We start from the raw sequence: 26,706 nt of genomic DNA, 5'->3' as shown, positions 1-26,706 counted from the left end.
TCTGATGAAGGCAGGATATATCTAAACCCAGTGATATGTGGCATGTATGTGGCGCGCTCCTAAACCCAGCACACAACACACATCTACAGTACATGGTCTCATCTCTAACGTCCTAAAAAAGGAGCCTGTATGGAAGGATCACAGGTGCTGGTACCCAGCATTTAGTTCAGTTTTTCCCAATCCTGGCCAGGGCTCAAAGACTGCAACCCTCTTTCTAACTAGAAGGTAATAGCGCCACCTATTGCATCAGAGGATGTTTAGTGGTTCAACCCTATTTTTTTTAAAGGTTTTTATGAAAAAGGACAGTTCAGCACGTACAATAACCCCACCGATTACCTACAGCGCGGGAGGGAGCTGTAGGGGTTCTGTGGAGGAAACATCCCTGACCAGGTCCCCGCAGATCAGTACATGTCCCTGTAGATCTCCCACAGGGTCAGTACATGTCCCTGTATATCTCCCGCAGGGTCAGTACATGTCCCTGTAGATCTCCTGCAGGGTCAGTACATGTCCCTGTAGATCTCCCGCAGGGTCAGTACATGTCCCTGTAGATCTCCTGCAGGGTCAGTACATGTCCCTGTAGATCTCCCGCAGGGTCAGTACATGTCCCTGTAGATCTCCTGCAGGGTCAGTACATGTCCCTGTAGATCTCCCACAGGGTCAGTACATGTCCCTGTAGATCTCCTGCAGGGTCAGTACATGTCCCTGTAGATCTCCCACAGGGTCAGTATATGTCCCTGTAGATCACCCACAGGGTCAGTACATGTCCCTGTAGATCTCCCACAGGGTCAGTACATGTCCCTGTAGATCTCCTGCAGGAGAGGGTGGAGGGACGTGTCCTCTGTCTTCTTGATCTCCTGCACCAGCTGGGCGTGCTCCGTCACCAGCTGCCGGAGGTCCACCAGCTTCTGCAGCAGCTTGGGGAACAGGAAGGTGTCGTCTGGGTGGTTAGCCAGCAGGTGGAGCCGGAGCACCTGGATGATGTTCTCCTGCATGCGCTCGATATGGGCGACGTTCACCAACCCTGGCCGGTCTGAGGGCCATGAGGAAATAAGGAAAGCATTATTGCATACAAGAGTATTTTAGAACCGACAACAAAAACAAAACAATAATATCCTACCCACAAAACACCTGCTTAAGCCCACACGTAGCATAGTAGAGTTAGCAGAGAAACATGTCCACCGATCCCTATAGTCAATCACTTCCTATCAAATGAATTTGAGTTCCAGGTCAATCATATTTTTTTTTATCCACAAATAATAAACATCCTGTGTTCTCACCTCCGCAGCAAATGATGGCCGCCACAAACAGAGCCAGGTCGCTATCGTCCAACTCCAGCGTGTTAAACTTCATGGCGAACTGGAACTTGGGCTCCATCATCTCGCCGAAGGGCTTCCGGAGGCTCTTGAGGAACTCTCTGGTGATGAAGCCCGAGCCGTAGGCCACCAGCAGGCCATCCTTGTTCATGCAGGACGCCAGCAGGGCGAAGAACGCCTCGTAAACGCCGTACTTCAGCAGTGTCACCTGATCGTTCAGGTCCAGGTCCGAGAACCCGGGGGACCGACTTGGCGAACTCTGTGAGCTCGGTGACGGTCTCCACCGATGTGCACTGGCAGCAGTGGAAGATGCGGACTTCGGCCTCCTTGTCCTGGAGCATGCCGCCGCTGCCCACCATCCTGGCTACCACGGTCTGCTCGGCCAGCTGGAGGGTGTCCATGTCGTGGATGACGAAAGGCGGGAGGGAGGAGGAGGGAAAAGGTGCAGGTTGAGTGTCTCACTTCTCCCTAAACTGTGGAACGCACTACGTGTTCCAGTTCCCATCAGAAACGCTCCTTCGCTTGTGGCCGTTTGAAGAATTTGCTTAAAAACGTAGCCTGGCTTTTTAATCAGACCAAGACATTGCGCATCAGGTTGTGTTTCTGACACCAGATCAGAGGAGAGTAACCGCTAATAGAGACAGACGCAATGAACAAGGCTTTCGTCGTAGGTCTACTTAAAATATATATATTTAAGCTAGTGTGCGTGCATTCTATGATTTAGAAGGCCACGGGTCGTTATAGGCCTTTGGTGTCTTACGTATGAAGGCCACGGGTCGTTATAGGCCTTTGGTGTCTTACGTATGAAGGCCACGGGTCGTTATAGGCCTTTGGTGTCTTACGTATGAAGGCCACGGGTCGTTATAGGCCTTTGGTGTCTTACGTATGATTTGTAGAATGAATGGTTGTTTTTTCATGTTTTGTTCGACGCTAATGAGATGGATCGGAAAAATTATATAGCCTATCCATCAGAGATAGGCCTAAACATAATTAAAATTAGGCTACCCACCGCACCGTGAATGTTGAATGACGCGGTTGGACTGCTTCCTTTATTAAATCCCGTCATTTTGGTGATACGTCCCTTACGAAAAAGAAGTATACTTCAAGTTTAATTTGTAAGTATAAAAAGTATACTATTATCATGGCACTTAAAGTATAATAGCAGTGTACTTATTTATATACTATTTTTTGTACTAAGTAAACTGAATTGGCCCACTTTTTAGGTCATTTAGTACACTTTAAGCTACACTTATAGTGTATTTGAGGTTTGCTTTTGAATACTGTAAAGTAACCTGTGTAGTGCACTTTCAGTTCATGAAGTATACTTCCTAAAGTACTTCAAAGTATATCTTGGAATACTCTAAAGTAACCTGTGTAGTGCACTTTTAGTTCATGAAGTACACTTCCTAAAGTACCTCAAAGTATACTTTCAAGTGCACTTTCAATTAATGTAAGTACTTCAAGAAGTAAACTTAATAAATGTCCATTTACGATGATTTACTAATATATTTAAATGTTTAGTGCCCCTCCAACGCCCCCTATCTTGCGTCACTTGACGAGAACAGGGGCCCGCGATAAGTGACACTGCAGATTATTTACTGAAAATTACTGTGTATGCACTCTTGTAGTAAAAATCCAGCTCTTCTGATCAAACGTAACAGTCATTTAACTCATGGTTACAATGGTAAACCAGCACAACAATGACAACTAGAGAGGGTACAATTTCTGGGGAAATTGTAGGGTGTGCTTGCTTGCATCGGTTGCACAGGGGTCCGTATTTCTGTATATTTTATATAAAAATGCATACTTATTATTTATAAAGATTACATAGATTTAAAAGCATATATTTGTTGCTGCTCATTTACAACTCAAAATACGAGTGAAGTGTAGAATGAAATAGATGTCTTCTCATTTCCCCTGCAAGAGGCAGCCTCATAGCTGAATCAAAACGAATAAATTTGGCAGAGCGGTGTAAAAATTGACCTAATCTCTATGATTTAAACGTCCTTTTAAGTTTTCCCTTCTCGTGATATTTTCAGGCATTTAGCCTACTCATTGCATTCATTCATTAATAAAGAACCCCCTTTGAAGATTATTCTACGACATTACCGGCAGTAGAAGATGGAATCGCGATTCAAACAGTACCATCTGCTAACTGAAAATATGCCCCCAAAAACGTAAATAAGCTTGACATTTATTTAGTGGAAAATCGCTCATTGATAAAAAGCTTACTGGTAGCGATCATTGTCAGTAACAACGCAAAATGCGATATAGCCCTGTGTGGAGAAGCTGCCCCGGTAAATTCTACTACGGTACAGTACTAGACTACTGCTGTGTTCATCTTGGTACTGTAGCGATTGCGTTGGTTGAATTGGATGTAACGTTCCGTTGTACGGTTTAGGCTGAAATTAATTATTTTCATGAACAGATTGACAACGTTTAGGCTGTGGCAATGAAGTTCAGGTTAGTAGTTAGATAGACTTTTGATTTAAGTAAGGGGAGTGCCGAACATGTTCTGTCGCCGTTTGACTTCCTAAACAGCTGTGTAAGTTAGATGTTTTTGTCGTGTGTCTCGCGTAAGCTACAGCGTTGCAGTGAGCTACACTGGTTTGAAACCACAGGTAATGGTAATTTCACCAACAAATCGTTTACTAATGTCAGAATAAATCCTACAACGAAAATGTATATGTGAGGAATGTTTATTTTAACGATTGAAAACAGATAACGCTACATCATAGACCACTGTAGTATGTGTTGCCCGGGCAACACAGGCTAATGTCATGATGCTAATACTTCAGTGAAATAGTAGACTACTGTTTCCGAAAGTAGATGTACTTCCTTAATAATATCAGCTTATACTGTACATTACACATCACAATTGTGTGTCATATCACAAAGTAAAATGAGTAAATGGTTATCACCCTGGCCTCTTTGCTTGTGGCGTTTCTGCAGCTGCCTTGCAGTAAAGCTATAGTTAGCCTAGCTATCCCCCAAGTTAACAGATGCGAAACGAATGTTCTGCCAAAGGTAGTCACGCGTGTTTTCGTGACGTTAGTGACGTAGTGACGTTAGTAACGTCAGTGACTGTGGCTAGCAAATTAGCCACCGTTAGCTTCACTTTTCGCCACAAAAACTTAACTTCAGCCTAAACCATGCAACGGAACGTAAATTCCAATAGAAGCAACTCAATTGCTACCAAGACGAAACTTTTGACACCTACGTTGTCTATGTAGGCCAAATATTGACTGAGTTTTAGGGGGGCAAAAAGAAATAAAAATAATAATAATAATATATATGTGAGAGAACAAAGGTTGTGCTCTCGCCGAAGGCTTGAGCACACCCAATTACCACGCAACGAAACACTGCATTCTAAGCAGACACATATAAAAAGCGAAATTCAATTCAAGTTACATTTGTATTTAGAACAAATGGCAAACTTATCAGCAAATGATAACACTATTTACCGCCTTGCATCATGGGAATTGACCAGCCAATGAGCCACGCTATCTTCATTTTTTCACGTCGTTATTTCGTTCTTCAGTCAGTTTGACAGTATAACCTTCAAATGCATAATGCAACCCTTCTGTCTGCTTCTTTCTCAAGTATATTTTTTGTTTTTTCCATTAATACTCCAATTGATCATTATTAGTGTAATAGTATAGGGCTTAAAAATGTTTTGGCAGTAATTAAGGTTATAGCTTCAGTACCAAAAAAGATTCAATGTGCAATTCATAATAGATGGTCCTAGACATGAATAATTTTAATATACAAGATGGATCTAAAAAATGTAACCTGTAATGTACTTTAAAAGTATTTTGACTGTTTTTGCTGTATAATAATAGAAAACGTACATCTTACTCCAGAAGAAATGTATACCATTTTCTGTTACTAAGCATACTTCTTAAAAGTATATCAAAAGTGAACTATTTTCAAAACATACTTAAAAGTATATCAAAAGTGAACTAAAAGTGTACTATCCATATTTGAGTATACTTATAGTATACTTTAATATACTTCTTATTTGTAAGGGGTGACTAGTTGTAACTTTCCACAAAAGTTGTTTACATTCTTGTGTTGGCGCCTGTGCACTGTTATCCCCGACAAGTAGCGCCCGTTGAAAGTTGGTCAGATCCTAGCGTAGCCTTATTGATCTGAAGAGGCACAGATCTCTCTCCCCCTTGACATAGTTTATTGTGTACACATTCTGTGTTCTGCTGCATTACTAGGTAGGTTATCATTCAGCTTACTAGTTTGGGTCGTTTATATAGGTATAGTGCAACATAGCCTATATATTAATGGGCTAATTATTACTAATATATTAGCCTAAATATACAAGTAAAATTAGTATTAGTAATGTATAGAGATGTCTTGTGTAGGTTACATTAATATTTTTTCCAACTGTTACTAATAAATAATTGTGTGTTCCCCTCAGAACCACAGTCAACCAAATACCCCAATGTCCTGTGCCTTGGAGAGAACCCCTACAGGCAGGCAGCTCTCCAGGAACAGGGTTGGAGACCCCTGCCTTGGTGAAGGTGAGGATGTGTCGGTCGTGACTAATAAACTGTAAAAACCAACAGAAGCATCCTCTAGTGTTCCTCACCGACACCAAATTAGAAAACTTTACAAACTCTCGTTAAGTACAGTAGTAGCAGGCGAGGGCGGACAGGCTGGCTGTTTTTACAGGGATGAAACAGCCTGTAAGCGCTTGAGTGTCACACAGTGAGTGAAGATTGCCTTTATTTGTAGTTGTAAAAAGCTCTGTCCTTGACCCTCGTGTCCGTGAATTACAACTCAACTCTGTTCAATTCTCACCGTTTTATTACTGGTCTGTGTAGAAGATAAACCAATATCTTTGAATGTTGGTGTCATAAATCTTACAACATAAACTCTGGGAAAACCGAGGGTTGCTCCATTAGGCACAATGTTCAAATCTCGCCAAACAAGTTAGCCTATCTAATCTCCCTTGTTGTGCATGCCTAGCCACAAGATACAGAGCACAGTAAGGGCACCAGATATTGTCTGTGATCTGGGCAAGAAACAAAAGAAGAAAACGAGAAGTATTTCCCCCACTTTGTTCCCCGTCTCTCATGGTCATTCAGTGATTGTGTGCTCACTCAGGACCTGCGGTGGTGGAAATTCCCACAGATGCCAAGCCTGCCACCTGTACATGTCCATCAAGCCAGAGCTACGCTAATGCTACGCTAATGCTAGGCTGATGCTAGGCTGATGCTAGGCTGATGCTAGGCTGATGCTAGGCTGGTGCTAGGCTGATGCTAGGCTGGTGCTAGGCTGATGCTAGGCTGATGCTAGGCTAATGCTAACTGAAAGGCTACATGACAACAACAATTGACTAAACTCACATATTGTGATATAGCTACAGAATGTATAATCTTTAAAAATGTACTTAATATGTTTGTTTAGCATTTTTGGTAGCCTATTGCACGAGTCAAGTAAAAATGTCATATTAAATATTTAATTTCAAATTACATTTACATTTAGTCATTTAGCAGATGCTCTTATCCAGAGCGACTTACAGTAAGTAAAGGGACATTCTCCCCGAGGCAAGTAGGGTGAAGTGCCTTGCCCAAGGACACAACGTCATTTTTCACGGGCAAGAATCGAACCGGCAACCTTCTGATTACTAGCCCAATTCCCTAACCGCTCAGCCACCTGACTCTGTTGGATGCAATATATGCTAAAACAAGAATCTTAGACAAACTATTGAATTAAAATTCATAATCGTTGAACAGCACAGGTCACCAAGGAAAGGCAGACCAAATGCCCGTCGTGGTTCAGACTGTGTTGCTCCCAGCGGCCAAACCTTCACCCTGCCTCAACATGGAAGCACTGACTGGAACACCCAAGCACGCGGGAAGTAACCGTTGAAACAGGGGTGAAAGTAAAAGATGAATTCTTCAGCTGACCTGTTCTGAGCCTTTCCAGACTCACAAGACAACAGACCTTGACCTCTCCCAGTCACACACCCTCACATCAAAGAATGGAGCAGGGATTGACGTATGGATCTGAAGGGACCATTTTTAGGGCCGATGTAGAAGGAGGGAGTGAGAGATGGAAGGGGAGGGAGGGAGGGAAGGGAGTGAGTGGGAGGTGGTAAGAGCACCATAGGAACCCTGGACATACAGCATGTCTTTATACTCGTTCAGCCCACTCATAACAGATGTTTCCTTGTTCATACTTGCTGGCTTGGTCTGCAGATTGGGAAAGCTGTTTCTGAAATAGACAGTTCCTCAAGGCCTGCAGGGCCCACTTCAGCCCAGATCGTATTGAGACACTGACGGCCGTTTTATTGCATAATCTTCAAGCAGAGCAACAAGGACACAAATAAAAACAAAATTGGATTGCTCCATTGGGAATCACAAGTACATTTTTAAAAAGAATGTCCAAAGGGCTGGCAGATCCAGACCTTCTTCCCAACCCGCCCCCTAAACACACACACACACACGCACACACACACACACACACACACATACACACCGGAGTGCTGGTCTTGCCGGTGAGGATGGTGCGGGCCTTGGCCTTGTTCATGTTGAAGTTCTTCAGGTAGGCCTCGTTGATCTGCCGGGCCAGGGTCTTCTGGTCGGCCAGCTGGGGGTCCTCCACCTCGCGCTCCCCCGTCTGGATCTCCGCCTTCAGCTTCAGCTTCTCCGACTGGGGCATCCGGCCAAAGCGGATGGCTGGGGGGACCACACGTGACGTTAGGGTGTATGTGTGGTGTGTATGTGTGTGTGTAATGTATACTTAAACCTACACCTTTTGAAGGAGGCATTCGGAGGTCAACTAACTATAACCACGTTGGGTTTATGAATTGAATCTACGCTGTTCCACACAAGTGTGCATGCACATGCTTGTTTGTGTTGTTTTTGTTTTCAGACCACAAGCATCTCCCAGACAGACAAATCCCAGGTAATCAGATTACATTTGCACTGCTTGTAACCCTTCCACTCTGGCACACACACACACACACAATCCTACCCCAACAGGTGTACCCATAACAGTCCCTTTATTTCTGGGACTTTAAAAGGATAGAAGGGGATCGGAATTTGCTGCTTTCCACTGCAGACGTCACACACACACACACACACACACACACACACAGTATAATTGCACAGTGCTGTATTAAAGCTTAGTGGAGGACCCATTAGCTTAGTGTGTTCACAAAGTGGAAGCTAAGGTTAACCCCAGCAGATCAGGGGCTGAATCCCCGATCAGGAAGTGTGATCGCTGGGAGAGGAAGTAGAAGGGGGTATCCCTCAGTATCAGCCTTCTGACCCAGCAGGTTGGAGGTGTCCCAGGTAACAGACAGCAGGGATGGGGAAGGAGGGGAGGATGGAGAACTGACTTGCTCGCTGGGGACTGTTAGGAGACATGGGAGGGACTGTTGTGGGCGGGGTTCAATCATTCATGTTCAAGTGAATTCATGATTGTTATGAATGAGAGAGAGGGACAGAGAAAGAGAGAGAGAGAACTGATGGAAGCAGAGTGGAACTACAGCTCTCAGTCCATCTGGAGCCTCAGTGTCTCTGGATTAATTTCCCCCTCCACAGAGAGAATTACATTCAACACATTATTCAACTCAATACAGACTCAAACTACAGCAGGACTACGCGTGTGAAGACGAGAACGAGATCAGGACACTACTTTACACTTATTATTTGGTTCATTTGAATCTTGGTGTAGCACTAACATCCACCCAGACGAGCTATATCTGTACTGTAAAGACCTATGGCCTAGTGAAAACGTTCAATTGTTGTGACGTTTCAAATCTTTTAGACACTCACGTGTGCAAACACACACGTGATCCCAAAAACTGCATTTCGGTCTGTCCTGGCCTCTAAGATCTTAACCTTGGTCAAGGGTCAGCCTGCCATGTTGCATGTTTACACACAGCACACAAGTAAACAAGACGCTTTTCTACAAGCATGATAATGAAGTTGAGGATGCCAGAAGCTGAACTCTGTGTACACAGATCTTTACAGTCTTGTGTTTGACCAAAAGGCCTTTGGTTTGACTGCGTTTGACCTCCATGAGGCCCGCTTCTGGATAACTGTGTGTGTATGTGTATGTCTCTCTTGGCAGTCACATGACCTACAAGACCCCCCCCCCCCCTGCAGGTTGCTAAGGGTGACAAGGTTCATCCAGATCAATACATCCCTCTGCTTTGCGACCTTTACCAGATCCTCCATCGCTGCGGAGGCAGATCATCTTCCAGAACATGGGCAGGAGCTCAGTGGCTCCGTCATAGAGAGAGCTGTGTGACTGTTGGGTGTTCTGTAGATGTGGTCATGTGATACCGGCTTCTTTTTTTGACATGCTGCTGTCAGCTTGCAGCTAGCTTGTTATGCAGCGTGGTGTACGACGTCATGTGTGATTGAGCTGATGATGAATCTCTTCAAGTGTGTCTGTCCATCCTGTCCCTTGCCCTGTCCCCATCCTGTCCCCATCCCTGTCCCTATCCTGCCCCCAACCCTGTCCCCAACCCTGTCCCCATCCTGTTCCCAACCCTGTCCCCATCCTGTCCCTCATCCTGTCCCCATCCTGTCCCCATCCTGTCCCCATCCTCTCCCCTACCCTGTCCCCATCCTGTCCCCCATCCTGTCCCCCATCCTGTCCCCATCCTGTCCCCAACCCTGTCCGCATCCTGTCCCCCACCCTGTCCCCATCCTGTCCCCCACCCTGTCCCCATCCTGTCCCCAACCCTGTCCCCATCCTGTCCCCATCCTGTCCCCATCCTGTCCCCATCCTGTCCCCAACCCTGTCCGCATCCTGTCCCCCACCCTGTCCCCATCCTGTCCCCCATCCTGTCCCCATCCTGTCCCCCACCCTGTCCCCATCCTGTCCCCCACCCTGTCCCCATCCTGTCCCCAACCCTGTCCCCATCCTGTCCCCATCCTGTCCCCCACCCTGTCCTCATCCTGTCCCCAACCCTGTCCCCATCGTGTTCCCCATCCTGTCCCCAACCCTGTCCCCATCCTGTCCCCCATCCTGTCCCCACCCTGTCCCCACCCTGTTCCCACCCTGTCCCCTACCCAGCTGGGTCAGGACCACCTCTCCACTCACCGTTGTGGGACATGCCGACTGACAGGCACTTCTGGAAGCGGCAGTACTGACACTTGTTGCGGTTCTTCTTCAGGATCTTGCAGCGGCGCTCACACCTGTCGTACTCCAGCTTCAGGCGGATTGTCCGCCGGAAAAACCCCTGAAGAAACGACACGAGAACAAACTAAGAAGAAGAGAAAGGCTCAGTGGAGGCCTGCATGAGCACATACACCCACCTCGCACCCTAGCTCCCCAAATCAAAGTCCGTGTTATCAGAAGCTACCACAACGCAGGGTGAATGTGCAAATCGACTGTTTACACAGCACTGAAATGAACCCTAAAGCACCATGATGTATTGACTTTCAGCTTGGCAAACACAGGGACGGTGAGATGAGCTCATTAAGTATCACCTCGGAGCCTTTAAACGACCAGGGGTTCACATCAGCAGACTGTGCCTTACTCCAACACACATCCACCCTGGACATGAAGCAGCAACATGTGTAGAGGGTATAAACCGGCCCTGGCGCCTTATGAATGTTGCGTGTGGAGGAGTATCAGTTTGGACATATATGCTTATCAATTCCACATGGTGTAACCATAGCAAAATCTATCTAGACAAACAGTTGCATGCGTCTAAGCGGTGGTCATTCGTGGCCATGCTGAGGGCTTGGGGTGTGTTTGGGTGGGGTTAACTGGGTGGAGGGGTAATGGTTAGGGAATTGCTTAAAAAGCCATTATCCCGTGAAAGGATTCAGTATTAGTTACCCTGACGTTGTGAAAGTGAGTGGAACACTGTTGTGCAAAGACACACAGATGTGCCATGCTCAAGCACGTGTTACGGACAAACTAGGTACAGACAGTAGCCAAGACGCGCACGCGCGCACAAAGCTTGGCATGTGTTATTGTGTCTGGTAATAGAATGCTGCTCTGACCTTGTGTGTGTGTGTGTACTGGCTACTGTTTCTACTGTGTGTGTGTGTGTGTGTGTGTGTGTGTGAGGAAGGGGGAGGGTTATTTTATGACCAACACAGAGCAGCCCTCTCCTGGGCTCTCAGGTGTCCACACAGTACGGGGGCAGAGAGGGGAGGGGCGTGTAGAGGGGCACATGCACACGCCTGCTAACACGTCCGTCCGTCTGACAGCCACACCCACAGGGCGCCTCTGTCGCTGCTCCCATTGGTCGACGCAGGGTTCAGCGAGTTCACCCTGACCTCAGTGTTGACCTATGGGGCCAGGGGGCCAGACGTCCTGGTCCTGTTGAGGCCCTGAGCTAGAGCTCCGCCCTGGGGCAGATCCATCTGACCCAGCCAGGCACTGCCGACCACACAGGAACATGGAGCTTGTGCACAGTACTGGATATCTATCCCTCAGGTAGAGGCCAACACCTGCAGACCTGACATCAAGATCATCGATGCAGAACCTTTGTGATTGAGTGCTCTGCTCAGAATGCCCATGTGACTCTGTGGTCTCGCAGTCCCACATTCTGATTTGTTTGGGTTTGGTGCCCCAGCAACAACACTGGCTCCGGTTGTTCATCAACACACCTCTTAGACAATTAACCTTGACACAGTCCAGCCCAGAGTGTGGTTGTGTGGTCGTGTGTGTGCTCTGCATGGCTGACTGAGTTTATTGATGACAAATGAGCTGATCCTGTCCATCCTGTCTTTCCTTCTCACTGTTCTATATTGGAATCGGCCGCATGGTTTCAGTGTCATTCATGCGTGCGTTTGACTCCGTTAATGTTCAAAATAGCCACAGACATATTTCTCCATCGAAATGTGGACTAAAAGGTTGAGAAAAGCTTGAGGCCTTACTGCAGCGGCCTGGGTTCAAATCGGTGGTTTGTGTGTGTGTGTGTGTGTGTCACCTTGCAGCCTTCGCAGGCATGGACTCCGTAGTGGTATCCCGAGGCACGGTCGGCACACACCCGGCACTCCAGGTTGAGGGAGGTGGACGACAGCTCCTCCTGACCTGCCGACGCCCCGAACACCACAGAGGATGGACTGGACGCTGGCGTCAGAGCATCTGGAACACACACACGGACACACACAGACACACACACACACACAGACAGACAGACAATACAATTTAGCGGACATGCTGCACCTGTCAATAAATCAATGTGACAACCCTTCAGAGCTCAAGGCATGTGGACGCCCAGGAGTAGAGCAGTGATGGCCTCTGACAAGCAGAGTGCAGCTTGTGCCCTCCTCAGAGGCACAGGTGACCGGCAGTGGAAATTCACCAGAGTCCCTGGCAGATCCAGGGCACACGGCATGTCCATTCCAACCCTCTATTTATACTTGTGTACAAATATGGCGTGTGCCATCACATGAATATTAATATGAATATTGGGCAAGATTAGCAATACAGCAGTTGGTAAGATAAGAAATGTTCAACATTGTGGGGTTAAGTCGCCCCACATGATTTGGTGGTTTTCGGCTGGAAACAGATAAGTACTGTATCAAGTGCTTCGGGCCAACCGCACGTGCTTGTTCTTACAGTCACTACTAGGACATGCATGCCACAAATACTGGGCTTGTTCTGGGTTTCTCCTGTTACCATGCCTCTCTCTCTCTCTCTCTCCCCCTCTCTCTCTACCTCTCTCTCCCCCTCTCTCTCTACCTCTCTCTCCCCCTCTCTCTCTCTCAGTCTCTCTTCTTCTCACAACACTCCATTAACAACGTTCAAAATCCTGCTATGCTAAACACATCCTCTGCAGACCTTTCCATGACATCATCATTCGTTTCCATGCGGTTTCCCCCCTCCCCCTCGTCACCCTCCCCCTCCCCGTCGTCACCCTCCCCCTCCACGTCGTCACCCACACCCTCCCCGGACAGGCACCCACACCCTCCCCGGACAGGCACCCACACCCTCCCCGGACAGGCACCCACACCCTCCCCGGACAGGCACCCTTGTTTACATCATGAACCCACTCACTTCCTCACACTGCAGTGTTTGACCCTGCACACTGACATTTTCCACCATGCAGGTGGGTCGGGTTGGCTGCAAAGGATTCAACTTTTGCTTGAAGGAGGGTTTGACGGCTGAGGAATGTGTGGACTCCAGTTAGGGGGCCGTGAGTAGAGTAGCCTGGGGGGCGTGAACATGTTGGTCAGACAGACCCTCTCTGAAGCCTGGTGGGATAGCCCATAACCCCTTTTTCAAAAGCTGGGGGCGAGGTCAGAGGTTAAACAAGCCGAACGCCCTCGTTGAACTCTCCGCCAGAGAGAATTAGGGATTATCCTAAGAGTAAGGGTCCGGGAATCTGGTTCCTCAAACAACAACGAGATTACAGGCTTGCTGGGGTCTTTCATCCAGGGAGACACTCCGGGGGACAGTTCACCCTGATGGACAGTCATACCACATTGCCGATTCAATTCACGCCAACCAAACCTATCTTCACCACAGCTGAAACGCCCTGATGACCAGTCTTGTGCAGAGAGATGGCCTCCATCTGCCATCCCTCCTTGCTCTTCTGAGAGGCCGTCCTATCAGAGGTGCCTACCCAGAACCCCGGGCCTGCGAGAGGCCGTCCTATCAAAGGTGCCTACCCAGGACGGTGGAGCCGTCGGAGCCCGTGTTGGAGGACTGGTACTCGGGTACGTCGAAGGAGCTGAGGGCGTCATCTTCCATGGACTGGGAGATGTCCTGGAGGTCCTCCATGCCCCCGATGAAGTCCTCGCACAGGGGGCTGCCCAGCACCGAGTCCTCCAGAGGGGACGGGGGGCGGTAGTGGCTCTCCATGTCGACCATGACGGAGGACAACAGGGCCCAGGGCACGCTCACTCATCAGACTAGGGGGGGAGGGGAGGGGGGAGACATGGGGAGGGAGGGGGAGAAGAGAGGGAGGGAGGTGGGAGAGGGTGAGAAGGTAAATTCATTTCATTTTATAGCGATGCATCAAGGAAGAAACTGATTTACGGTAAGAATCAGAGACCTTGTCTGTGTGTATTCTGATTGTAGATTCAGGTGCTCCATTAGAAAATAATTATAAAAATTAAATCAGAATCATAATAATAATACTAAGAAAGAAGACAACATGGATAACGGATTTCATGTCTACGTTCTAGATACATCCTTTCCTCTTGGCTAAAGCGGAATATGATGACGACATGATAGATTTACTAAATAATGTGTTTCCATCACATCAGCAAATACGCAGCCCAAATCAAACTAGCTTGTCCATCCGATGCTGCACACGACATGACTGTGGGTCACATGACCAGGGACTGCCAGCACGTATCGAATGACACAACAGCGGGGCTTCTTATTTCCAAATTCCAAAGACGGCAACCTGATTCCCGAGCCCCAAGGCCACAAGGGAGGAGCTGAGACATGTAGGGCACGAGGCTAGGCTAGGCTAGAATATGCTGGGCTAGGCTAGGCTAGGATATAATATGCTGGGCTAGGCTAGGCTAGGCTAGGCTAGGCTAGAATATGCTGGGCTAGGCTAGGCTAGAATATGCTGGGCAGAGCTGAACTAAAATAAGATACGCTAAGCTAAGCTAGGTTGGGTTTTGCAAGACAAGGCTAGGTTGGGATGGTTATAAACTAGCTCAGATGGACTAGGCCCTAAGGCTACGAATGACATGGCTTCTGGAGAGAAGTCAGGGTAGGATCTCAGATACTTATCTTTAGAACATTCTTGAAGGGCTAGAAGGAGGGGACCCTAAATCAGTTCCTAGTGTCATCTCCTCACATCAACCCATCCATCACTAAGTCAGTCAGCCACTTCGTAAGAAGACCAGTGATTGGGGGTTTGAAGACTGAATGGGAACAACTCTGAAATTACCTAATTTTAATCTCCGAATCACCCCATGCAAGGACAGTAGGTGTTAGGATGGACAAAGACTGTTGTGAAAGGGTGGGTGTCCAAGGAGTTTATTTCGCCCGAAGTTATCGAAACATCCCACTATAAGACCATACCGTGTGAAAGCTGTCTGGTGCTGACCTGATTAGACCCCTACTAATCATGAGCGAGCATTAGACACGCTGTACTAGCCTCACGTGCAGTGTAGTCTGGTGCACACATACTTCGGAGGGCAGTCATCTCAAACTCGGGCTGTATTATGCAACTTAAAATTCTTCTGAACTGTGTTATTTTTTTATAATCGTTCGGGGGGGTTGGGGGGGGTTCTCTGTCCCTGTCCATAGCAGGTGCACCAACCCACGCTGGTTATTATAGGTCTAGAGGTCAAGGTTCGCAGAGTGACTGAAAGTAGAGACATTGTGTCAACACACTCAGTGTGCACATCTGACCTTTGCTATTTATGTTCCTTGCATGTCATGACACAGTCCCACACTGACCCCCTGATCCCACCAGCAGACCAGTACAGCAGAATGCCGTCTTCATGTAAACAATCGGGCTGAAAGGAGACCGATGCTTAATCACTCAGTGGAAGGAACATCCGTCATGTCTCCTGAGAGGTGAATAGAGTAGCTATCTGTCACTACTGTTCTTTAGATATGTTGTGACTTATTTGATTTAAGTAATTAAAGAAAGTAATTCATGTTTTGGTTTAAACTGTATAGCAAGAAATGTAAAAGATGCATCATTTACATGAGAGACAGAGAGACAGAGACAGAGAGAGAGACACTACGCCAGTTTGACAGAGAGACTAGCGCTGGTTCCTGCAGACAGCAGAGCTTTGTCCCGTAGGTCAAACCCCCTCTGGTGTGCGCTCAACCAAACCTGCTGAGGAGGGCATAGCACACACTGAGACAAGGACAGGGAAGGTCACCCCGCTGGGACGGAGTGTGTGTGTGTGTGTTAGGGTCTGGAGGGGGAGGGGACGATCCATTCTCCCCTCGGGGGACTGACAAAAGACCTCTACCATTAGACTCTGCGATCGCCATGACAATGTCATGAAAATTCCGACACACAAATCATGTTCAGATTCGTTGCTATAGGGAAGCACCCTACGTTGCTATAGGGAAGCACCCTACGTTTCAAAGCTCAAACAAATCGGCAGGCGCTCAAGCAATTCATTCACACTTATATGGCGAATCCAAATATGTTGTTCTACATCACTGGCTTCGAGACGGTTCCGTTGTCACAACTTACAAGTTTGTGGTATGTTAACATCATGGTCATTAAGGCATAACAACACACAAGCTAAGAATAGCCCAAAGCAATCTCACAGCCCTCTCCTCTCACAGTGGGATTATTGCTCCCCACCCCCACATTAACCACAGCATACTGCTAACCCAGTTTCTACTGAGCCACGGGGGGATATCTGGGGGGCAACAGCCATAATGTAGCCAGAGGACAGGGAATAGAGCTGGCAGAATGGAGTCATGTTCTTAACATGACTCAGGTTTACAGAGACAGTCTCTTGGGTGTGGGATACCAAGGGTGGTTTGGAATCACGTTCGAGAACATCCATGTGATGGTCTGGTACCGACAGCTGTCTTGGACTAAGGAGCACAGGAGGGAATGTATCATTGCACATGGTTCTGTCAGTTTTCATAAACCACACAGTATACCATGCCCTAGAGATCATCACGACTTACTCTCAATGAGAAAGACCTGGATGAGTTAAGGTCAGCTACAACAGTCCTCTCTATTTCTGGAGAGAGGACATCCTTCTTTTGGCACATGAAACCAAGGCCCTTCCAGACTAGGAACAGCCATGGTGAGACAACAATTGGAGGCACAGAACATTGGAGCAACACCAAAACAGGCTGTAGGTGCGTTTGCTCTTGTCTGACCCAGCAACAATACAACTCGACAGACACACAATGTCCTGCTGGCACAGAGAAAGGGTCTGTCTGTGAAACTGCATAGCTAAAGCATCACTGTCTGGCATGCAGGATGTAAAAGTACGTCCGTTATCGAAAAGAACATAGGAAAGAACTCTAGGAGGAGTATTTTCATGTAAAAAAAGAAGATTCTGGTAAACAAGTCCATACCTTCAAAAACCAAACCTGAATATTCTCTTCACAGCGTTGGCCTGTGACTACATGGTAGGCAGTCCTTTAGCATGTACGTGTGTGTGTCCGTGAACATGCGTGTGTGTGTGTGAGAGTGTGAACAAGCTGTACGTTAATGTTTAACCCCCTTGTGCCATGGTCTGAGAGTGTCAGGCCTATGAGAGCAGGAGGACCAGACAGCCTGATTGTGGCCCCAGAACAAGGGGACTGGGGGCTGCCCCTGGTACTGCCTGAGGTATATGTTTGCCGAGTGAGTCTTCACGAGGCTGCGCAGGGGACGGCCCTCGGTAAACACCTGAGGAGACCTTATCGCTCGCCGCTGACACACCACCCAGATCACGCTCATTGCTAAGGAGACGGGTCAAAGTGCATCTGGGATGGACAATGGTCCTTTAGCTCTGCTTTACAACAGAGAAGCTTCTGATATCTGAAGGTTCAAACTAACTGCTAGCAGTTTTTGGACCTAAGCAATGTCAGGGTCTTGAAACGAAGTCGTTGTGCAAAGCTGTTTGATGCCTGACAGACACATTGGCCCCTTTATGGGATTTAATGTGTAAGGACCATTATACATATCCCACAAGTAAAATCTATACGATTTTACAGCTTTTTAAAATGTATTAATGTATATAATCGGAGTATAAATTCTAAGAAAATTCAACTCCATTTACAGAGGTAAATGACTATTGCATTTCTAAATAAACTAGATTAGCCAGTGCTAAGTCATTACTTCATGTAGAGAGAATTAGAGGTCAAGTTAAGGACAAGTTACCCAAGATCTCCCAGCCAGCTACTATTAACCCCAGAGCTGCATGTATTGAGAAATACAACATTAAACCTAATGTTACGTAAACCCTGGTGGACTTTGTCTGGTGACTTGACAGCAAATCTGGTGTCAAAGAGATAATCAACCTCACCACACTGCAGAAACCCAGAAACCGTACACTGAACAGAGATAATCTGCTTTCTAGTAGGGCTTGTTTCTAGTATAAATGGCTCATCCAGTGACTTAATTTAGGTAAACAACACATTAGGCTATTCATTCATCATGAAGACCTTTTATCAAGTTGTTATTTTTTATTTTTTTTACTGCACTGGCAGCCATATTTACCTAGATTTACATTTTAAGCATAAGCAAACTCATAAATATTTTCATACTTACATTTTATAGGGCATTTTTACAGTGTAAACACCAAATCACACACCCATACACACACACACACACATTATGAGGTCAGGGTACTGTTGGTTTTTCACAACAAGGGTTGTCCAGTATGATAGTATCTCACCAACCCTAACCCTATATAAATAACCCTATATCACTAACCCTATATCACTAACCCTATACCACTAACCCTATACCACTAACCCTATACCACTACCACAACCCTAACCTTCTGGTACAACCATTGCATTGTTGGCATACCTTTACATTAGCCCCAGCTTCCTGCCCTGTTGCAACATGAACATATAGGCTAATCATTCCTGGCTAGGTGGTTCTCATTGAGGCATGTAGCTAGCGTAGCGTCTCTCATTGAGGCATGTAGCTAGCGTAGCGTCTCTCATTGAGGCATGTAGCTAGCGTAGCGTAGCATCGCCTGGGTCAGCAGGAGGCATTGAGAAACAACACAGCTGTTCGGTCTCCTTGACCTGCTGTGTTAGGAGAGAGGAGAACACGTCAGGTGAGGCATTTAACCATCCCTGCATGGCCTACAGCCACACCAATGTCAGCCTCTATCTGGTTGCCTTTCACCCCCAGTTGCTCAAAGCACCATTTGCTAACAAAAATGTCCTTATGATACAGTTGTATTTGATGTCAAAACTTGGGTCTGCCATATCAACTGTAACTTATTTCCAAATCAGTTAGCAGGATCGGATGCAGGCTGGCCTTACAAAATATCCCTAAGGACTGTCTAACGGCAGGAATCTTGGTCACTTGACAGCTGGATGACTAGAGACAGGAGATGCAAGCAAGGGGCCCAATTTCAACAGTATCTGCTCACAGAAGTCAGGGTTTCCCGCAGAAAATGTTGAGGTGCTGGTTGAGGGGGAACATCATGCATGTGGGTTGAGGGGGAACATCATGCATGTGGGTTGAGGGGGAACATCATGCATGTGGGTTGAGGGGGAACATCATGCATGTGGGTTGAGGGGGAACATCATGCATGTGGGTTGAGGGGGAACATCATGCATGTGGGTTGAGGGGGAACATCATGCATGTGGGTTGAGGGGGTACATCATGCATGTGGGTTGAGGGGGAACATCATGCATGTGGGTTGAGGGGGAACATCATGCATGTGGGTTGAGTCCCGGGGGGGGGTGGGGGGCTACCTCCCGGAAATGAGTCTCTGCAGGCTGGGATGTCTGCACAGCTACAACAAAGAGGTTTTGTACAAGTATTACGGCAGGAATGGCATTCACGAGACAAAAAACAACAAAAACAAAGCAAAGAACTGTGACTGCTGTTCAAATTTTCCCTCCTTTCTGAGGTAAAGGACGAGATAAGTTAGAAGCGTTTTCTGCCAGACAACCGTATAGGCCTTCGGGTCTTCTTACATTTTCCAGTATGACATCGGTGTCCTGAACTGCTCCGGTCTGGCTGCCAAATCATCCTGCGTGTTTTTGAGGAGGCATGCAGTGTGAGGCCTGGCAAGAGGCCTGGCTAGCTCTGCAGCAGCTATCACAGGCCCACGACAGTAGTTACCACCACAGATTAGCTCTAGAGTAGCTACCGCAGGCTAGCGCTACAGTAGCTATCGCAGGCTAGCGCTACAGTAGCTATCGCAGGTCCAACGTCCACGACAGTAGCTACCGCTAGCTAGCTTGATTAGTTATTTACAGTTAGCCGCACCACTCATCTCTGCTCTAGGAACCACCTTCATTAACTTAAGCAGAAAATAATGTATTTTTCAGGACTATCTGCGCTGGTTAGGGTGTCAAGACTGGAGAGCAGCACAGGTAGGTGGTAACTGATCAGGATTTCTGACCGTTGTCTAACATGGCGAACCAAGACATGGCTGATCAACACAACAATGCCGACTTCCTTATTGAAAACAGAGAGAGCGAGAGAGAGATGTACAGGTAAAGAGAGCTAGGGCAGGGCAGATTGATGAAGAGAGAGAGAAAGTGAGAGTAACAGAATAAGCAGAGACCAATGTGGATGCAGATACAATTGTGACTGAATCCTATCATACACCAGTCAGAGGCTTTGAGAGTTAAGCCCCTGGGGTTGAAAGCTTGCTGACTTCAGTAGGGTCTTCCTTGTCATTAGCTCACAATGTCCTCTCCAGAGCAGCTTACAATAAATCTGCCAGTCAAACAATCCTATAGATTGAGACAGTCTGCTAGGGTCTGGATTTTGCCCAGGTGAAGGTCATGCTGAGAGTTTGAGGACACTAGTGGAACAGAGATTGCTTCTGTGTCCCAAGGGTACCGCTAGGGAGAAGGGCAAAGGAGAAGAGAGTTTGACAACATGAGAGATTGTCTAAGAGCAAGAAACTTACATTTACATTTAGTCATTTAGCGGACGCTCTTATCCAGAGCGACTTACAGTAAGTACAGGGACATTCTCCCCGAGGCAAGTAGGGTGAAGTGCCTTGCCCAAGGACACAACGTCATTTGGCATGACCGGGAATTGAACTGGCAACCTTCAGATTACTAGCCCGCTTCCCTCACCGCTCAGCCACCGGACGCCCCCTAACTTGTGTGCAAACGAAGAGCGGAGCGTTTTATTTAGTTGTTAGCAAGACTAAATCAAATAATGTTTTGTTTGCATAGCCCTGTTACAAGCAACGTCACAGAAACGTTTCACATAATGCCCACAAAACTGCACCTAAACTAACCTAACACCCTCAAGGTGGTGATTATCATTCATGTTAGTGCCCATGAGTGGGTTCAGGAGGGCGAGATATCCCTCCACACATAAAGGACATCCGAATCCGAATCAAATTTAAATCGCCAAGAAGTTTACACAACAAGGAATTTACTATGGTGGGCAGGTGCATAAAGTCAACATATACGAATCTTACAAATCTTTAAAAATGTGGTCCTTAAATATATCAAAGTAAGAAATGTGACAAATTTACAACAAAATACTGTACAATATAAAGGTTCAGACAAAAAACTGCTGAAAGAGAATGGCGGTACAGAGCCTCGAGCTGAAACCCTCCTGACACAAGCCGGTCTCTAACCCTCCTGACACAAGCCGGTCTCTAACCCTCCTGACACAAGCCGGTCTCTAACCCTCCTGACACAAGCCGGTCTCTAACCCTCCTGACACAAGCCGGTCTCTAACCCTCCTGACACAAGCCGGTCTCTAACCCTCCTGACACAAGCCGGTCTCTAACCCTCCTGACACAAGCCGGTCTCTAACCCTCCTGACACAAGCCGGTCTCTAACCCTCCTGACACAAGCCGGTCTCTAACCCTCCTGACACAAGCCGGTCTCTAACCCTCCTGACACAAGCCGGTCTCTAACCCTCCTGACACAAGCCGGTCTCTAACCCTCCTGACACAAGCCGGTCTCTAACCCTCCTGACACAATAACGGGCTTTAACTGTCCTTGATTTTGAGAAAGGAACTCAAGTATCATCATGGACAAGTGCAGGCAAACCAGACAGCTAAAACAAGATTCTAGTTGCTAACATCCTTTCAAAATGCTTGTTTACAGACTCTCAACCAGGTGGGGGGTAAACTCTCCAGAAAGGTTTGTTGAGGCTGAAAGAACCAGATAGTCCTGTTTGAGGAGAAGAGAAAAAGCCTGACAACCATACATCAACAACAATATTCAAACACAACATAAGGAACAACAGTCTGTATCGTCCGGAACATGTGGTAACAACAAAGTGTCAAGAGCAGAAAACAACAAATCGAAACAAAAACAACCTAAGTAAATAGCTACATTGAGATGGACAACACATATTACAAATAGGATTTCAAGGCTGGTCACATTACATTCAGGTTTTCCCTGATTTCATGGCACTCTTTTAGTGCTCTCTCTCTCTCTCTCTCTCTCTCTCTCTCTCTCTCACTCCAGCGACTTAAAGCCGTCACTCAGACGTTGATTAGAGGTTTCTGGTTCCACGAGACAAGACTCTCACAAAGAAGACAGAAACGTACTAGTCCCCTGAGATACTGAATGAAGTCATCACGTACAGGAAGTGTGTAGACACATACACACGTAGAAGTGGTTTGAGTTCACAGAGTTTGGCTGTAGGACGGTGAGATATCCGTCGCACAGCGACAGCAAGACATGACGTGTTTGAAGCTAATTTTTCTAGCACCCTCTTCTGTACCAACAGTTTAATGCATCTAGTTTCCTGCAGCTTCAGTCCCACAGAAGAGCACAGCACACCTTTACTTCCTGTCCTAGTGTGTGGCAAATAAACACAAAACTTGAGTCAAACACCCAATAACACCACCATCGTTTCATTGATCATTTTTAACAACCATATAAAATGTACTGCAATCAATGCACATGGCTGCGTTAGATGGTTTTCCACCAAAACATGAAGAGAAATGGGCAGCCTGTGCCAAACCTGCTCACAAATACAAGATCGTAGATCATCAACAAAGCAAGTGTATCTTTCCTGGGCATGATGAGAGACCGAACACCACACAGTGAAAGAGGACCTTTGAACCCAAGACCGGCTACACGTCCACACGCCTCAGCCGCTGTGGAGACTATAGCTTTTGAGGGGAGCAAATAGCAGAGAGGGGGGATTATGTAAGGCTCCCACAGCCTAGCACTGTGCTACTGTCAGAGGAGTGCCTGTACAAGTTATCCAATCCCAGACCTCAAAGAGAATGTGACCTCCATGCCTTTCTGCAGAGCTTCGAACTCTCTCACTGGCTCCCTGTTTGACTGGGTGACTTATCAGAGAAAATACAACAAGTAGGTTGTTAATCACAACTTCAATTCGAGTGAAGAAAACACCAGGCAGTTAGACTGGTACAAGAGACTGGTACAAGAAACTGGTGTAAGACACTGGTGTAAGCGACTTGTTTGACAAGATACAAGAGACTGGTTTGACAAGATCTTGGTAATGTTTAACACTCACAAGGAAGTAAGTAAATGAGATCTAATTGTGCCGTTGGCGGGACAACGATTATCTTAGAGGCAAAATAAAAGATGGGACTTGGATTCAGAGGCATGTCAACTCACAGCTTGACTCACATGGCAACAAGAACTGCAAGCGTGCCAAGACAAGCTGGTGTACACTATGGAAGAAAATGTATCATTCTTGACCCATGCAGTCAAGATTCTATCATCCCATTACGTGTAAGGGATAGAGTGTTCTTCTTTGATTGATGGACCACTCTGTATTAAGACCAGACAAGATATGGAAACTGATTCCTTCCAGCTTTATTTTGAAACAACCCTGCAGACCCCTTGATTGTCTCTTCTATCAATAGGGTAATATGGGTCGCATGGTATATCAACAGAAAATCTGAATTACCCCCAAACAACTTACATGAGCTTATATTATTCTGCTCTCTTCTACTCACAATGTGCTACTGACAACTAGATTTAGTTTCATTGATGCAAATAGCAGAGGAATCAAGGATTGACCCACCACGGTAACTTATAAAAGCCCTGAAGTGCGAGCAGACAGTTTGATAAAGCAGGCGTTGCAATTTATGGGGAGACAAATTCAATGAAAAGACTGTGAGTGGCACTTAAGACTCATTCAAACTAGTCTTAATTTACAAAGGACCACCAACAAGATACGGACCTCTCTCGCAGAAACCTGACAACAGACTTGAAGCAGAACAAACCTCTAAAAGTGGTCAGTTTTTCCTTGGGGCAGATACTGAGATAATTTTCGGTCATGAGGTACACTATTTTCACCGAATTTCTCCAAACTTTTCAACCTGTCTGCAGGCTTTTGTCACTACAGTCTAAGTTTCTACTCCCTTAGCCTACTGTTGGAACTTCCCTGATTTTAAGTTAACACTCATTTATTTAACTACTCACTTGACACTTGACGACTCCCTTGACATGATCATATGCGTGAATACTTTTCTACTGTTACTGTAATTATTTAGGGGCTAGCAACAGCTACTCAATAGCTACTCAAAGTTAAAGACATGGGAATACTTCCAAATATCACTTTATAATGAGTTTGCAACATGCACTCACGGGAAGGCTAAACAAACGTTCATGTATTATGTCTGTTACAATGTCACGAACCAAGGCTTATAACTAAAAAATACTCTCCAAATTGATTATTCATAGAGGACTATAGGCTACAACAGGCTTACAGCACTAGAAAACAACATATAGATAGAATAGCCATGTCCGACGCGCAGGCGTGCTCCAAGTAAAATGATACAAAAGCACTGTCCTTTCAGATGTTTCGAGCAAATGTTGCATTATTTTGCAATACAAAAGAAATAGAACAAATTGAGAAATATTCTACAAATCAGAGAACTCTGAACTGTCTTCACACACTAATTAGGCTATGGCACAGAACTATCCTAGATCAAATACAAATCGTATGACGCTTAATGAAGGATATGCAATTTAATATAAATATATATATATATATATCGAGCGTTATTATCTAGGCTGTATTTACCTTACAATGTACTGCACAATCCGAAGCCGCCATATCGTCAGAAATCTTGGTGGATTGAGAGGCTGTCAGTGCGCGATCGGAAGGACGAGGATGGAAAAAAGAGTCCTCTTTCAAGCGTTTCAAGTGTTTGTCTCCAAACAGCGATGCCGCTGTCAAAATCCCCCACCACCGAGACCACGGCTCGGCCGGACTTGCGCCCACCCGCAGGAAATGACGTAATGACTGACAGTTAATTCGCTGAAGGCTCACACCCCCTGACACACCTATGGTTTCAGCGAATAGAAACGACGCAGTCTCTCCCTTGAGCAGGACGCCCCCTAACCAGGGACTGAAAGCAGGAGGAAGAGAGAGCAACATGGGTTACGCTGCACGTATTCGCAGCTGTGAAAAGACTGTAAGAAAACTCTTAAAGAATAAAAGATAAGCCGCTTAAGATGCATATCGGTGTCATATGTATAGCCTATAGGCTAGTAGTAGCCTAAGCAAGCATTCACACACACGATCATTCAACCCTCTAAACAGGCCAAAGTATCGAATAAATTGCTTTCCATTTTAATACGTCAGAAGGTCAATAACATACAACTGTAATGCAACCAAGACCTTGTCAAGAAACAACTTGTTAAAAATTAAACGTGTCTGAAACGAAAATAATAATAAAATAAAATGGCAGTTATGCAAGAACACTTCATCCTTGGACACATTGTTGTTGGAGGCAAAGCCTATCGTGCACGGTGCACACGTGCTGTGGTATGTTAAGTAATGCAGCTGTGCTGATTTAGCAGAATATGCATGAAGCCATAGAGAAGATAACGTGGAGAATACGTGTTCTGCTCCTCGCGCGGAGGGCCAAATCAAGGATTTGTTAACATTAACGGACCATCTCGGATTGTCCAGCTGTTGCCAGGTGCTGAGTGTGCAATCCTGTCCTCTGATTGCGTGTGGTTGCTTGTTTCTTCACGCCCTGTCCCTGTTTCCCACTTTTATCATACTGCTGTGTGTCATGAGTATTGCTCCATAGATTGGGCTCAATCCCAGCCCTGATACCTGCTGGATACCCCTTGTGACCTCGCTCGTCCTTAATCCCCGTTGACCAACACACACATAAACGCAAGTAAACACACATACACACAATGGGCGCTAATGAGGACTTTTTGCATTCCCTGAATGTCTTTCTGTGACGAGAGGAACAATTTGTACATTATAGATATAACTAGCTGCACCACTCCTCAGGAGAGTCGACGAGTTTTTAGTCTTATAAACTCCATTCGGGGAGTCATGTCTGAATTTCCTGTCAAATCAAATCAAATTTATTTGTATAGCCCTTTTTACACGCAAGCATGTCACAGAGGGCTTCACATATGCCCATAGAACTGCCCCTCAACCAACCTAAACCCTCAAGGAAGACAAGGAAAAACTCCCAAAAAACTCAACAGGAGAAAAAAATGGAAGAAACCTTGGGAGGAGCAATTCAGAGAGGGATCCCCTCCTCCAGAGACGGTTGGTGAGAGAGAGCAGCAGAACACAGGCTAAACATAGTCATACAGTGTCGATGGGTTTTTAAAACACCAAAATCCATTGTTCAACTTTATAGATGTAGGACAGGACCGGGAGACTCGCGACCAGGTCCAGCGTTGGCTGACCGACGACCAGGCAGGTGCTGACAACTCAAACCCCCCACACCACAAGGGATGTGTGTGTGTGTGGGGGGGGGGACAGAGAGAGGAGAGCAGGGATTAGAGAATGCCAGGAGCAGCTAACAGTTACAGTCATAATAGAATGAGATCCCCACCGGTCAAGTGTGGACTGGTGCAGCAATTTAAC

At 46.4% G+C, this 26,706-nt stretch overlaps 1 protein-coding gene across 1 annotated transcript; it reads right to left on the bottom strand.

Annotated features, from left to right (window-relative positions):
• Nucleotides 1–567: 567 nt before the first annotated feature.
• On the bottom strand, nucleotides 568–25,076 carry pparab (peroxisome proliferator-activated receptor alpha b). Its single transcript, XM_062461050.1, is given in 8 exon segments — nucleotides 568–1,030; nucleotides 1,278–1,557; nucleotides 1,559–1,735; nucleotides 7,815–8,011; nucleotides 10,395–10,533; nucleotides 12,241–12,398; nucleotides 13,928–14,170; nucleotides 24,886–25,076. Coding segments are annotated over 7 exon segments (1,398 nt in total). The 5' UTR covers nucleotides 14,130–14,170; nucleotides 24,886–25,076; the 3' UTR covers nucleotides 568–785.
• Between the last annotated feature and the right edge of the window lie 1,630 nt (nucleotides 25,077–26,706).

This window comes from Osmerus eperlanus, chromosome 5 (assembly GCF_963692335.1).
Source record: "Osmerus eperlanus chromosome 5, fOsmEpe2.1, whole genome shotgun sequence".
NCBI classification, from domain to species: domain Eukaryota; kingdom Metazoa; phylum Chordata; class Actinopteri; order Osmeriformes; family Osmeridae; genus Osmerus; species Osmerus eperlanus.
The sequence above is the reverse complement of the archived record's forward strand: the minus strand, read 5'-3'. Positions and strand labels throughout refer to the sequence as shown.